Source organism: Glycine max, chromosome 2 (genome assembly GCF_000004515.6).
Source record: "Glycine max cultivar Williams 82 chromosome 2, Glycine_max_v4.0, whole genome shotgun sequence".
NCBI lineage: Eukaryota > Viridiplantae > Streptophyta > Magnoliopsida > Fabales > Fabaceae > Glycine > Glycine max.
In genome coordinates, this window is record NC_016089.4 from 28,028,495 (window position 1) to 28,043,320 (window position 14,826).

General features: G+C 31.0%; 1 protein-coding gene across 3 annotated transcripts; it reads right to left on the reverse strand.

Moving 5' to 3' along the window:
• Nucleotides 1-1,251: 1,251 nt before the first annotated feature.
• Nucleotides 1,252-4,409, reverse strand: LOC102659565 (pyrophosphate--fructose 6-phosphate 1-phosphotransferase subunit beta). Of its 3 annotated transcripts, XR_005887437.1 has the most exons (8): nucleotides 4,211-4,409; nucleotides 4,036-4,095; nucleotides 3,542-3,654; nucleotides 3,211-3,326; nucleotides 2,881-2,992; nucleotides 2,647-2,731; nucleotides 1,530-1,751; nucleotides 1,252-1,411 (listed from the first exon to the last, which is right to left on the reverse strand). XR_005887437.1 is itself a non-coding variant. In XM_041007205.1 (4 exons), the coding sequence occupies exons 2-4, from the start codon at nucleotides 3,300-3,302 to the stop codon at nucleotides 2,513-2,515; spliced, it is 423 nt and encodes a 140-aa protein (XP_040863139.1). In that variant the 5' UTR covers nucleotides 3,303-3,326; nucleotides 3,542-4,197; the 3' UTR covers nucleotides 2,206-2,512. The 3 variants fall into 3 exon arrangements, 1 of the variants encoding a protein (XP_040863139.1); XR_005887438.1 differs by lacking the exon at nucleotides 2,881-2,992; XM_041007205.1 differs by lacking the exons at nucleotides 1,252-1,411; nucleotides 1,530-1,751; nucleotides 4,211-4,409 and having other exon boundaries at nucleotides 2,206-2,731; nucleotides 3,542-4,197.
• Nucleotides 4,410-14,826: the final 10,417 nt, after the last annotated feature.

Here is a 14,826-nt window from a genome sequence, read left to right on the forward strand (position 1 = left end):
GACAATTAAGCTAATTCTACGTGCCATACCTGTTTTTCAATTTAAATACATAGTCCTTTAGGATGTCATGCTAGCTAATTAAATAGATTTATGTTAATAACGGGTAATATAATACATTCAGATACGTTATGTGGTAGATGCAGATATAATACATCCAAACAATAAACAAATCAATGTTTTTGAGGATAAGCATGCCTATCGGATAAAGAATGTATCTTTATGTGATAAAGATATATTTTTTGTTAAAGAATGTATATTTATACGATAAAGAATGGTTACCAAGTTGATGATATGATAATATAGCTAGCTATGCACTCATTATCAGAAAGCCAAAAATTGACTAGTAGGTAGATTCCATACGAATACAGCATATAAAATGTTTTCTACCTACGAAAGCAAAAAAAAAAGGTTCCAAACCCAGGAATCAGTCTACTAATCTAAACCTAAGTTACATCACATTCAAACCAAATTATCATGAAATTTTTAAAAAATTCAATCAATATCAATGAGATTATAATTTTAAAAAATCCATGATGTAATCTTTATTATTTAAAAAATGCAATAAAAGAAGAAGAAAAAGCAAAGTTAATATAATTTATCGAATTTCATCAAATACTTTCATAAAACAAAAGAACAGAGAAAAAAATGATGCCCTCAAATATATGAAACCAAAAATAGCAACCACTCTTAAAACTTAACTGAAATTATGTAACATAATCATAGATTTCACAATCCATATTCATAACAATGATAACATCAATCTAAAATTTCAATAAGAAAATAAGAATAGTCTAATATAACATGCTAAAGTTTATAGTTTCTTTTATAGGGTTTAAAAAACTTTTTTGTGTGTGAAAAAATTGGTAGAATGGGGAGGCGCCCCCAATGCTACTGGTCGGGGTGCAAATGGCATGCTAGGAATGTTAATCGAAGCCCACCTAGAAGATTACTACATAAGTCTAAGCAGCAAGTAGTTTTACACAATCACATGTGATGGGTCAACAAATACAGCATTTGACTTCTAAATTAGTATAACCATATATATTTAATCAAAACTAAGAAAACAATACACGGCGCAAAACATTACATCAAGAAACTCAGAAGATTACATTTTTTTTTGTCTTTGTACCTTGCAGCTTAAGTTATGAAAGTGAAGAAATAAGAGAAGATAAAGCAGTCGATAGAAGAAATATAAGAGCCAATCATTTAAGAAATCAAAATTAAATAAATGGTTAATTTACAGATCCACATACATATATATAGATAAAACATAAATAAAACACAGTTATAACCAAATTAAAAGGAAGGTTGATTTGACTCAAAAGACCAATTGAAAGATTCTCAGTTAAAAAACTTAAAATACACTGGTCAGCACCGTCCAATTGCCAATTCAATACGCCTCTTGATCCCTCTGTTCCAGCATCGTCATGGCAAATTCACAACCACAAATTTACATTAGAATTTGATGTATCAAATTAAGTCATTTCAAAATGATAATTAGAAAAAAGGTTAAACCAACTAAAACTCACTTTCTTGGGCGTGACGAATTCGAAGAACTTCTTGGCCTTGCCACCGTTATTGGGAGACTTTTTTCTTTGTTGCTGGTGGTTGTCATAGAGATGTTGTCTCTCCGTTATGTATTTCCTTATGTATCTCTCACAAACCTTTCATATAAGTACGCAGCTCCTGCGAACTGTGGCAACACCAGCCATGCCACTGTCAATAGCTTCACATTGTACCAAATTGGTATCCTGCCAATTTCAAATTTTATAATCATTTTTTCCTAACTATATTAATCAACAATTTCTTTTTGATCCGTAGTCCGTAGGAATCACAAAGATGATTATTAAGAGATTTATGACACACTTGTTCAAGTTTCTGAGTTAAACAGTTAAACCTCTTTGATAAAATTCAAGATAAATTCCAATGAAAATAAATAAATTCAATGAGAGAATATGTTTATGCATGATTCATTCGTACAAATATATAATTTCTAACTCGCCACTCTAAGATAGGTTGAAGAATCATTTCCGCAAGGGTGACAAACGAATAGGTGATCTAATAAGCTAGCCATTGCTCGTCATCCAACTTGGACTGGCTCTCTATTGCCACCACTGATGCATACCTGTAATAGTAATAATTATATAATAGAAAATTACTACTATAATAGTATTTAGTATTTACAAAACTATCGTTTATTTTCTTTTGTTTTGTGAATTAAATAATTTTTTCTATCATCTACCCTTGCTTTGTTAAGCAGTATTAAATGACTAAAGGTACATCAAACTACATCTGGATGTCTTTATATATGTAAATTAATTTCAATGGAATAAGATCTAAACACACATAAAAATCAAAGTATATATAATGTATAAAATAATCACCACCAAACGCTTGAAAGCTAAGACACATGAATCAATTAAATGAAAAGCTTCTTGGTTTGATATATAATTTCAATTGGTCTTTTTGATAACAGGCTTGAATTTACCTAAAAAGAAAATCACACAATTCATTAACAGTAGAACATCAGAGAAAGCACATTCAAATAAATGTAACAACATGGAGACAAAATGTCATGTAATGAATAAAAATTTAGAAAATAGGTATTGGGGCAAAGCAAAAGCTCCGCTAGATCACAATGTATACCATGTCTCCTCTCCACGTCCATCAATGAAGTGAGTGCAGTTCCACCAACAATCCATTCTTCTACAGGAGCACATAAATTACCAACCTGATCAAAATATCATAACAAATAAAAAAATTGAGTTGATGGCCCCAATATTACCAAACATTTTCAACCATAATCAATCATTAAAACCAATCGAGAAGAAACATCTAATTTGATGATTAGAAGATAATGTGAAGAGCATTGGCACAAACTGATGATATTAATCCAGTCTTCCCACTTTGAAGGAGGGCTGCAACACCATAACCCAATGCATAGCAGTAAGTAGAATCAAAATTAGTTGGCAAGCCACATCTCCCTTCATAGCTACATATTTTAAAAGAGTACAGGTGACTACAAATTCTAACCAAAGATAGAGATGCCATTAGCAAATGTATGTTCAAAAGAATTTTAATCCAACTTAAACTTGAAGGTAAATCCTAAAGCAGGACCATAGGACCTTTTCATATTTTTCTGTCTCATAGCAAATCATATTATCAAACCTTACAATTCTAAGAATGATATATCTAAAATAGACGGAGTACCCAAAAAAGTGGGACTGCCCCCCAAATCCTCCTTTATATGTGCCCTGTTGCTTTCTCTTCTCCAACTCAGTTTCAACCATTTGAATAAGCATTTTCTCTGCTTCTATCTTGCCAACCTAAATTGAAATATATACCAATAAGAAATAAGAAAATATACCCAAAAATATCATCTTGACATTTGATCAAACACATAACCTGCAACCAATAAATGTCCTAATGAACATGATTAGAAAATGTGAATTATCAATCTGAATTATTTTAATTAATCAAAAATGGGAAAAAAAAGTTATCCTAAAATGCTAATTAGAAACCTGCAACCTATGTATATTACCTGTGATGAGCTTGCCAATTCGAAAATCTTCGAGCAATTTCCTTGGTTTGTCAGAATCTAGGATCCCTTTCAAGTGATGTTCCAGAATACCTTTAGCCAGATTGATACCATACCTGCAGCCCATAACATGCCTTTAGTATTGACCAATTTTTTTCCCTCCACCCTATGCTATAAAAATAATCAGATAAAAGCCTAACCTAAAGTATAGACAAAAAACGAATTTTGCATAGGATAATTTCGATAAATTATAAATTCCTCAAAAGATAAATTACAGCAACCTATTAATGGAGGTATACTGTTTTCATCAAATACCCGATTCTGACCAAAAACTTTGCCCAAATCCACATGCTTAATCCAATTTCCATAGAACATTGCATCATAAATAGTGCATGCACAACAATCATATAGAGTATGCAAACCTAGGCTTTTTGGTCCCTTAATTTCTAACAACAGAAATTAACTTAAAATCACAATGAATTAAGAAAAGACTTAACTCGCAACTTTCATATAGTGAGACACCACATTACCACCAAAAGCCCAAAACTTGTTCAAACCTACACAACACAAAATCCAATCCACATCATGGGTGACCGTTTATAAACCAAAAAATAGTAAATTAAAAGAAGAAAAAAATATACAAGAGAGAAAGGAATGAAATATATCAAATACCAAGAATAGATGCTTGGAATTGTGTAGAAGAGAAAAGGAACCCATGAACCAAAAACTGATCTCACACACAGTATCTCTCTCTGTGTAAAAGACGGAGATTGGAGGTGGTGGTGGTGGAGGACCTTGCTGCTTTGAGAGAGAGAAAGCTTCCAAGTTGTATAGAGAAAGAAAGTGAGTGAGAGAGAAAGAGAAAAGAGCCTTTTGCCACAGGAGAAAGAGAAATGGAAAAATAAAAAGAAAACTGAAAAGACTTGGGATGAAGATTGGAAAAGAAGACACTGGAACAATACGTGGAGAGCAACCAAGGGAGTGGGAAATGAAAAGGTTAGAAAAGAAAAACACATGGAACAATACGTGGAGCAACCAAGGGAGTGAGAAATGAAAAGGCTAAAAGACCAAAAAACCAAGGAAATGAATAGATGTCACAATCTTAGGTAGGGGTATTTTAGGATTTTTCAGAGGTATCTCTTTTATAGATAGTATATAGATATAGATGCACTCAGCAAAACATTCTTTTTGTTTCTTTCTTCCTTTGGTTTTCTATCCGCTTTCTCGAATTTGCAATCTTGCATAAGGAGTCTCATTCATTAATTATTTTACACACACAAACATCTATATATATATATATATATATATATATATATATATATATATATATATATATATATATATATATATATATATATATAAAGAAAAGAGTATAATAATTCTAGGTCGTCTTTTGTCCACATTCCAAAAACTAGTAGTTGGACTTGGGCATTACATGATTTTAAACAAAAATAAACAAAGAGAAAAATAGACTAAAAAATAAGTAAAATAAAAAAATGAACTTGAAAAATTGTTCAACCAACACGTGATGACATTGAATATCTTTTGTAATACTATTGACTATTGATGAAATCCATTTACTTTTGATGCATTTTCTGTTTTCCATTTTTAATTATAAAACTATACTTCTTTGTTTTGAAAGATTTATAAAGAAAATGGAAAAAACAAAATTTCTTAAACAAATTTTTTAAAACACAAAATAAATAACCATCAATCTTATAATTAAAAGGTGAAAATAGAAATTGAAAAGATTGTTACTTTAATATGAATTTAAAATAAGTTATACCAATATGTATTATATAAAGTTCAATCATGGAATGTCATGTGAATTACATTACCATGTTAGTTAATTAATTTTATTTTTTTTTGCAATTCAAACCTAAGAACCTTATAGCAAAGTTTTTATTTTTATTTTTTTAATTTAATATTTTATTAAAAGATCACTTTATCCCTAATCTTCACCATTTGATATTTTAATTTTTGAACCAATAGTTGAGATTTTTCTTCTTTTTTAACTTTTTTTTCCTTTGTCTTTCCATTTTTTCCCAATTTATTCTTAAGACCTGAACCCTTCACCTTCTCATTACCTTGGACCTCTCCGAACCTCCAAATCTCCAATGGTCATCTTTTTCCTCTCCACTTATATTTTTATTTTAACCATCTTTAGATTCACATGTAAACAACATTTTCACTAAAAAGATTAAAGGAATCCAGCTAAGTCCAAGAATAAATTCACATCTAAGTAGTGGCGGATCCAAAATCCTAAGTTAATGAATGTAAATTATAAAAAATAAAATTAGGAGGTTCAATTATATAAATATAGATAAAATAAAATACAAAAATATAAAATTTTATTTATATATTTGATAAATTTTAAAGAATGAGCGGGTGCAAGTGCACTCCCTCAAATAAACTTAGGTTAGCCAGTGCATCTAATGCACCTATGTTATGAATGGTTATACACCTTAATTAGTTAATCTTCCAAACCAACTACATCACCTACAACGATTCTAAATGTCACAACATATCGACGCTCAATTTCGCATGATCAAAATCAATCGTCACATAACCACCGCAATCAGTTGTTGATTCAAAAATCAAAATATTAAATGGTGAAGTTTAGGGATAAAGTGATTCTTTAATAAAATATTAAATTTAAAACTAAAATAAAAAATGTAAATAAAGTTCATGATTGGAATATACCTAATATAAACCGATGTAATGTATTTTTAAGTTACATTAAAGCAATGGCCAAATGAAAATACAAATAAATATTTCTTACATTTCACATTTTCAATTAATCATAAATTAATATTTGTATGAAGTTGTAAGCTGATTTTTATAAAAGTATCAAACTTATGATATGTATCGTACACTCTGCATTCTCAATCAACCAAAACTTATAATAAACAATAAATATATATATATATATATATATATATATATATATATATATATATATATATATATATATATATATATATATATATATATATACATATATATATATGTCTAGAAAAAGAATATAGTTCCTCGTGATATAACAAATCAAGATTCAAGTCCTCACAGAATTAATGTCTAATAGTATTTTAAATAGAATTGTCACTAAGAAATTATGTATGTAGTAATTAAACTAAAAAATAGTTATTAAGTGTATTTAAAATATGTGATAAAATTAATTTTGATCATACTTTTTTAGAATTCAATTAGAATGCCACGACGGTATAAATTTTTTTACATTATCATGTATAATAAAATTATTAAAATTTATAATAATTATTTTAAGAATTATACATTAGATTATTTCTAATTGTTAATAATAAAAATTTTGTAATTTTTTTATCCATCATAAAATATTTTCATAAACTTTAATTCTTTAGGTCAATTATGTGATTAACCTTTAATTTGAGATCTAGCAACCCCTAAATCTCTTTATCCTTCTTCGCTTGATAATATACCAAAATGGAACTACTTTTCATTTAAATGTGTGTATAATATGAAAATCTTATAAATGTAAAGCAAATTAAACTAAGCATTTCCTTTTAATGCAATCATGTCACATACTATTTGTTTTGGTCGTTCACCAACATTATTTGCATAAAGAATAAGGAAATCAATCCACTAACGTAAAAAAAGGAAATCAATCCACTCTCATAACCATTGTTTATTCTTTTTGTACAATAACATAATTGTTTTTATATTTTATTCTTCTTTCTTTTACGAAATTTGTTATGCTTTCTTTTTAATACATTTTTTTTCTTATTGATTGAAATCTACACAAGTTTTAAAGAATGTTTTTAATGAGAATTGTTTGAGTGGTTCTAATTAGGGTAGTTTATGGGTTTAGTTTAGTTATTTTTAAGAAAAAAAGAAAAAGTAAATTAATTTTAAATTGTTTGGTTCGATTTTGCTTGATGCTGACAACTATCTTGTTAAACCCAAACCAAATTAACTCAATAAAAATGGAATTGGTTTAGTTTAAGCCTATCACATCTAACGTTATGATAAAATAAAATAAAAAAATGAAAATTCTTGTAATTTTTTTTTCAACAACTAAAATCCAATCTAGAAACAAAATTTTAAAATATTTAAAATTTTAGGCTTCTTCGGAAAATTTTCAGTTTAAAGTTTTGAAAATTTTAGAAATCAAATCTGGTTTTTGTTTTGAATTTTTTAGTTTTGAAAAACACAATCTCTTAACACCACCTCCTCTGTAACTGTATCGCATTTCTCGCTATTGCGCCGGCTATGATTGTGACTACCACATAAAAAACAAAAAAGGACCCTGGTAACTAGTTAAAAGAGAATACTTATTATGTTTCAGAATCGTCATTGCTTCATGGATGCAACAATTTAAGATATAATGTTTAACAATAGCATCAAAACATTGACCTACAGGTTTTGACTCGTCTTCAAGTACAAACGCACAACACTAATAATGGGTTGAATTGGTGAGTGATTTAATTCTATTGATATTTGCTCAGGACAGAATTATATTGAAGTTATTATATTTGCTATCCCTATTGTTGCTGCAACGTTGATTTTCAATTTTGGAATATTGTTTGTCATAAGAAAGCAAGCGAGAAGTGTGGTACAGTTATGGTGAAGGTGGTGTCCGGAGGAGGGGGAGAGGGTGACAGTGATTAAAGACTTTGTGGACTGGAGGGGCACTTTCTCGGTAAGAAATGAGAGATGAAGTGAGATAACATATGAAGACGAAGACGCAGGCTAGCACATAGATTTATTAATTTTCTAAATCAATCGTTTAGATTTTTTTTTTGAATTTCCAAATTTATGCCTTCATCTCCCCCATTGTCACCAACCACTCATCCCTTCATCTCCATTTTCTTTAGGTTATTTTTAACAAAATTAACTACAAAATTAAGTGAAACCTAAAAAGTTAACTAAAAGTTAGAAAATCAGCTGGTAACTAAAAAATTAACTTATTACTAAAAGCTAGAGAATCAGTTGGTAGCTAAAAAGTTAATTGAAAATTACTTGATGAAATAGTTGAAAAGTACAAAATAATAGAAAAATAATAAAATCACTTTACTTGAAAAGGATAATAGGAAATTGAATAAATTTATTGAGAATAAAAATGAAAGAAAATATAAAAAGTTAGAAACTAACATTTTAAAAAATGTTACCTCGAGTATCATTTAAAAAAAACCTATAGAAACTACTAAGAAATTGCTAAAAAAAGTTTGTTAATTGTCGTTTAAACAAGTTTTTCAATTAGTAAAAAAATAAGAGATTAGGTAAAATACCTTGTCAAACATAACATTTGACTCTCTCTCTCTCTCGCTCTCTTGAAAAAGCATGGTTGCTACAATAAAATTGAAAGCCACAATGGAAAGCAATAAAGGGTATGAAAACCTTTGTCGTTGCACCATAAACCCTTTTTGGTGTGTTGTAACTCCTATCATTAGTGATTCATCACTACCATGTGCGACCTTATTTCGCCCATCCTACAATCATATTCGTGTAGCGACCCACCTCGTGCTACGATATCACTACTCTAAACCGCGTAAAATTTTAATTTTAGATGAAAACTCCATTAATTTGCTTGTGAAAAATGAAAGTAACTTTTTCGCGATATATGTTCACCAGTAATACACAAATACTCAAATGAATATATATATATATATATATATATATATATATATATATATATATATATATAACACAACTCTCTCCCAAAATAATCCCAACGTCATCATGTCGGCTTGGTGGCTCCAACAAAAGGATCTCACTCCACGTAATCTACTGTTGTCCATCTGCTCTCACGAACGAAGGTTCGTGATCATCATAGGTATCGACCACACGGTACAAAAATTGCAAGGGTCAGTTTATTATAAAAGGAATCAACACAAAAATCAAATGACCATGATTAGTATGAAAAACCTTAGCAAATACTATAATCATACACAAATATCCATTAGTCCATTATACACTTAACAATCATCAACTTTACCATAGTCCCAATCAATCATGCTCAATATGATGCATGCACTTGACATCAACTCTCAAATACAATGTGGTATCATTCATCAAGAAATAGCCAAAATGTGTCCACACCATACTCTCACTTAAGAAAACTAGACAGCAAGTGTTGAGGTCACCCTATCGTACATAGGTCACTCTCCCTAATGATGATCAGCCTGAGTCTTAAAGAAGTTCTGAATCGAGTGACATGCCCTCAAGTACAAGTATTTCCCCTCATGAGAAACTACAAGTACTTACTTACAAAGTTTATATTATTTCTATGTAATATGAAGTATGAAATATGGCTAATCCATCAAACTCTACATAATTTAACATCCACATCAAGTAATGGCACATAGCTAATCTACACAACACCTCAACTCATCCAAATCAACCAAATAATCAAATAACACAAGAATTACATTAAACATCAATTTTAAGTTATCAAAATTTCAAGGTGTTACAATTTGCACCATGAAGCCACCATCATCTCCACTTGAAACTTCACATACATGCTTCAAAACTAAATATTTAAAAATGTTTTTTGTGACATTTGATTTAAAGTTGGGTATCTAGATATTATATTATACATCTAACTAATCTAGTCCAAGTTGGATAGAATCTATTAGAAATGTTAAAATTGGTGAATGAACACAAGATTCACAAAATTATTATAATTTGGGGAAGGAACTATAGTTCTTGAAAGTAATAATAAGGATAATGTTGTTGGAGTTCTTGACTTCCTTGTTAGGGTCTTTCTTTCCCTTGAAGATGTTGTTGAGTTTGGTAAAATTGGAAGGCACTAGTCTTTCTTTCCCTTCAAGATGTTGTTGAGTTTGGGAAAATTGGAAGGCACTATGTTGTTGATTCTGATAAAAATAGAAAAGCGTGTTGAGTAGTTGGAAATTATGGAGAGGGAGAAAGGGGGGTAAATTTGAGAAAGAGAAAAAAAAAAAGTTAAAAAAAAATTTAGCCATTGATTTAAAAAATTAATAAATCTAACAAACAACATTACTTCCTCATAGAGGTCTCACACATTAGCATGCATCAACATATGAAACTAAAACCAAAGAATAGGAGAAGCATTTCAAAATAAAGGGAAAAATCCAACTCAATCGCATTTTATCCAAACATGTTTTGTTTTCAAATTTGTATTTCAAAATCAAAAATAGGAAACTCACAACCACCTCGAACGAGACCTTTTTTTTTGGTAATGTAAGGCAAACAAGCAGCAAAACAAAACAAAAGCATGACCTTAGTGTCTATTGAAAGACACTTGCATGGCATCAACCAACAATAAACAATCCAACTTGAAGGAAGATGCTCCAAAACCACAAAGAATCACTAACAGGCAAACCTCTCTTCACCAAGGCATCCACACACGGATTTCCCTCACATAAAGTGTACTTGAACTCCACCCTCCACTTTTTTTAAGAATTCCCTGATATGCTCCACAATATTAGCATAAGTAAGCATGGTAGTGATGCATAAGCTGCTTGATAAGTTGCAACACATGCATAGAATTTGAAACACAAAGCACATCACTACAATTCATTTTCCAAGCCACCTTCAGCCCTTGACGTAAACCCAACAACTCTGCCTACAAAATATCTGCAAATCCAATGCTCACAAGGTACCCTCGCATCCAGCTACCATGGGCATCATGAAGTAATCCCCCATAAGCAACTTGACCAAGGTTCCCAATACAAATCCTATCTGTATGAAGAGTAACTTGATCTCCCTTGGCCTAAAGACAAGTCACCCACCTCTGTTGTCTGATGATATCGCCTTGCATATTGTATGGTTGCTTATCAAAAGCCAATCTAACACTGGTAAAAAGAGAGAAGACCCTAGTTGTAACATGGAAACAATAACAATTCTTACCTTAGAACACTACTTTATTCCTATCCCTCTATATTTCCTACAAAGTGATAGGAATAAGCCTCCCAAATTGTTGCATCTGAGCATAAATCCAAACTATCCAATTCATTCCATCTCTATTCGAGATTTGACAATTAATATGAAACTCCTGCCACACTGATCGAGGCCGTACCAGAATCAAATAAACATTAAAAATGCAATATCTAGGAAGTGATCTTAGGTCGTCTTCCAATTAGCAATGATCAACCAAACGTTCATAACAAATTGTAATAAAACAATAACGAATTGGGGGGGTTGTTTGTTTTTGTAAATTAAACAGCAAGTAAATTTGAATTAGAAAATATCAAAATTAAAATATGTTGTTTCCCCTTGATTCACAAGCAAGTCTCTTATCCTAGGTTACGAGGATTTATCTTTTATCAGTTCAACCACTTAATCCAACCCTAAATTAAATTACTAAGCGAAATTTAACATAAGGTATTCATTATGTGATTAAGCAACACATACACCAATTAATCATGAACGAAACTGATCATTAAGCATGAACGTAAATTAAGCGCAGAGATAATTAATCAAGCACTAAGCATGCATGGATTAATAGCAACAAATACAGAGTAATTGGTGAAGAGGAAAAACTGATCAGAATTCAATAGTAATAATAAAACTTCAAAGAGAGTTGTGTTTGATCCTCAAGAGAAAACAACGCTGGAGACTTAGCCTTCCATTAATCAATATCAAAAAAAATTGTAGTAGAAAATGAAGAAAACTAGAATTATTCTCCAAAACGAAAAAAACTAAAACGAAAGAGAGAGAGAGCCTAAAACTAGAACCTTGGTGCTGTTATATAGTTCTCAGCCCCAAAGCTTACAAATCTGTTTTAAGTCCAAGCCCATAAATAAAATAAAATCTAGATAAGATAAGATAAGACAAAATCTAAATGAAATAATATATAGAAGAAATAAAATCTAGATAAGATAAGATAAGATCTAGATGAAATAATATCTAGATGAGATAAAATCTAGATATGATAAGATAAAATCTAGATGAGATAAAATCTAGATAAGATTTGGTAGAATAAAATTGTATGCTCTCTTCAAGTCCAAGCCCAATTCCGGATTCAAGCCCAATTGCTTATAATTCTCCTGAAATTAAATTAAAAACACAAAAATTAATCCAGTAGGACCAAATGATAAAACTGCATAATTAATTTGACAATTAAGGCTAATTAGTAATTAAAATGGTGACAAAAAGGGTTAAGAAATATGATAAAATGATGACACATCACACACCTAGATAATATTCCCACACACCCAAAAAATATGGTGAATGTCCTCAATACATGCCCCCACGTTAAGGGCAAGCTAGACAGATAGGGATATGCTTATGCGCCAAAAACTCTCTTGTAGGCAAAGCACTATGCCCCAACTGCCAAATAAAGAACTTGACATTTTTCAAGTAGTGCACTATTCCAAATCTAATCCTAATGATCTCCTAACGAGTGCCCATGATTCACAAGAAGCCAATTATACCCTGACCAAGTAGAATAAATGCTAGAGAGGTCACTTTCCCACACATTGACATCAAACACAAAATGATGCAAAATGACCTTGGATGCCAATACTTTGTCGTCAACCTCATCGAGCAACAACGTTTAAATATTGTTGAGATCTCACCCTTCACCCAAAACCGTATTACTCACCCTCAAATTAGCATCATGAAGGTGAACATAAGGAACCTTCGATGAGATGCTAGTCCTTTACCATGCATCAAACCAAAAGCTACAATTGTCACCTCCAATTTTATTCTTGAACCAATCACAAATTTTTGAATAAGCATGCTTGATCGAGGTAAGCAATTATGAACCTTTGTGTTGCACCATATCGTCAATATCCTCAACGGGGCACTTATTATGAATAAGCTAAACACAAAGCATGTTAGGGCTATGGAGAATATCCCAAATAAGCTTTCCAACCAAAGCAATATTATGAAGTCTAGCTACTCGAACCCCTAGACCTCTTCTTCTGAATAATAGAATCCCACTTAACCAGATGGAGGCTCCCCTCTAGATTTCCACTCCAAATAAACTAATGCCCAACATATCCTACTTATCACAAATTTGTCGTGGCACCCATCAATTGCATTGTGTAAGTGGGAATATACACCACCACAAAATTGACAAGGGCAACTTACCTGGCCTTCTCAAAAGTTTACCTTTCTAGGCTGTTATATGTAACACCCTAAAAATTTGTAACTCAGACTATAGTAAGTTTTGTGTTTGGGTGCTTTATGAAAGCTTAATTGATATTGAAATTAATTACAATGATGATTTAAGTGATTTACAAAATTTTGAATTGTATGTACATTATTCCATGTGACAAGCTTTAGCGAAAATTCAACTTTAGTTGAAATCAAAGTTTTTCACTGTGTGAATTTATACTATGTAGATAATTTAATTATGCTTTTTCCTAAGATAATTAATCTTGAGTGAAATCTCATTTAGTTATTCGTGTGATTGATTTTTTGTGACCAACATCTATTGATTGTTGATATTTAATTAAGAACAATTTGGACTATGTAGAATTTATACTGTGAACTTGCATTGTGTAAATTCGCGTTGTACATAGTTACTCTATGTAAGACTAACAATGTGTAAGGTTAGATTTAATGACTCTTCCCTAGATAATTAGCACAAGGATCAAGGTCAATTAACTAGAGGATTGCCATTTACGATTAAAGTGATATTTCCATTTTTGCCCTAATTCTACTTTAGCCTTTTTAAGCAAAAGGTTCAAAAGTCATTTTAGCCATAAATGAAATTTCTTGGATAGATATGTTTGGGCACCCCATTGACCATAAAAAAATTACATTACTCCCTAAAATCCTAGATCTTGAAGCCTTTTATTACCTCCAAGTCCAAATTAAATTCCAACACACTTGAGACCAAATTAAAAGCATTAACATAGAGTGAACCCCTCATTTTTATGCTCTATTGGCCAAGAGAGGTCATTCTTGGTGGTGGTGGTCGTGAGGTTTCAAGAAGAAAGGGAGGATATTTTGTGTTGGGTGCTGGCTTGGAAGTTTGTTCTTACCTGCTTGTTTGAGTTCTTACCTTATTGCTTAAATGCTTGTGTCTTGCAACTTAAAACCACTCATTCTTCACCAATTTTCGTGCATTAAGTTGAGGTATGAAGGAGACAATTCTTACTCTTGTTTTCTTGCTTGCTCATAGAATAGTCTCCACTTTAGATATGTGGTAGGAGCATAGGAATACCTCTCCATAAATCAACACTTTAGATCTATTTTGTTGTAAATTCATGCAAACTTGTTGTAACTTGTAATTCTCTGTCATTTTGGGTGGTTCTTGTTGTGGGAAAGTGTTTGGTGTTATTGGGTTTTGATTTGGGTTGATTTGGAAGTCATTG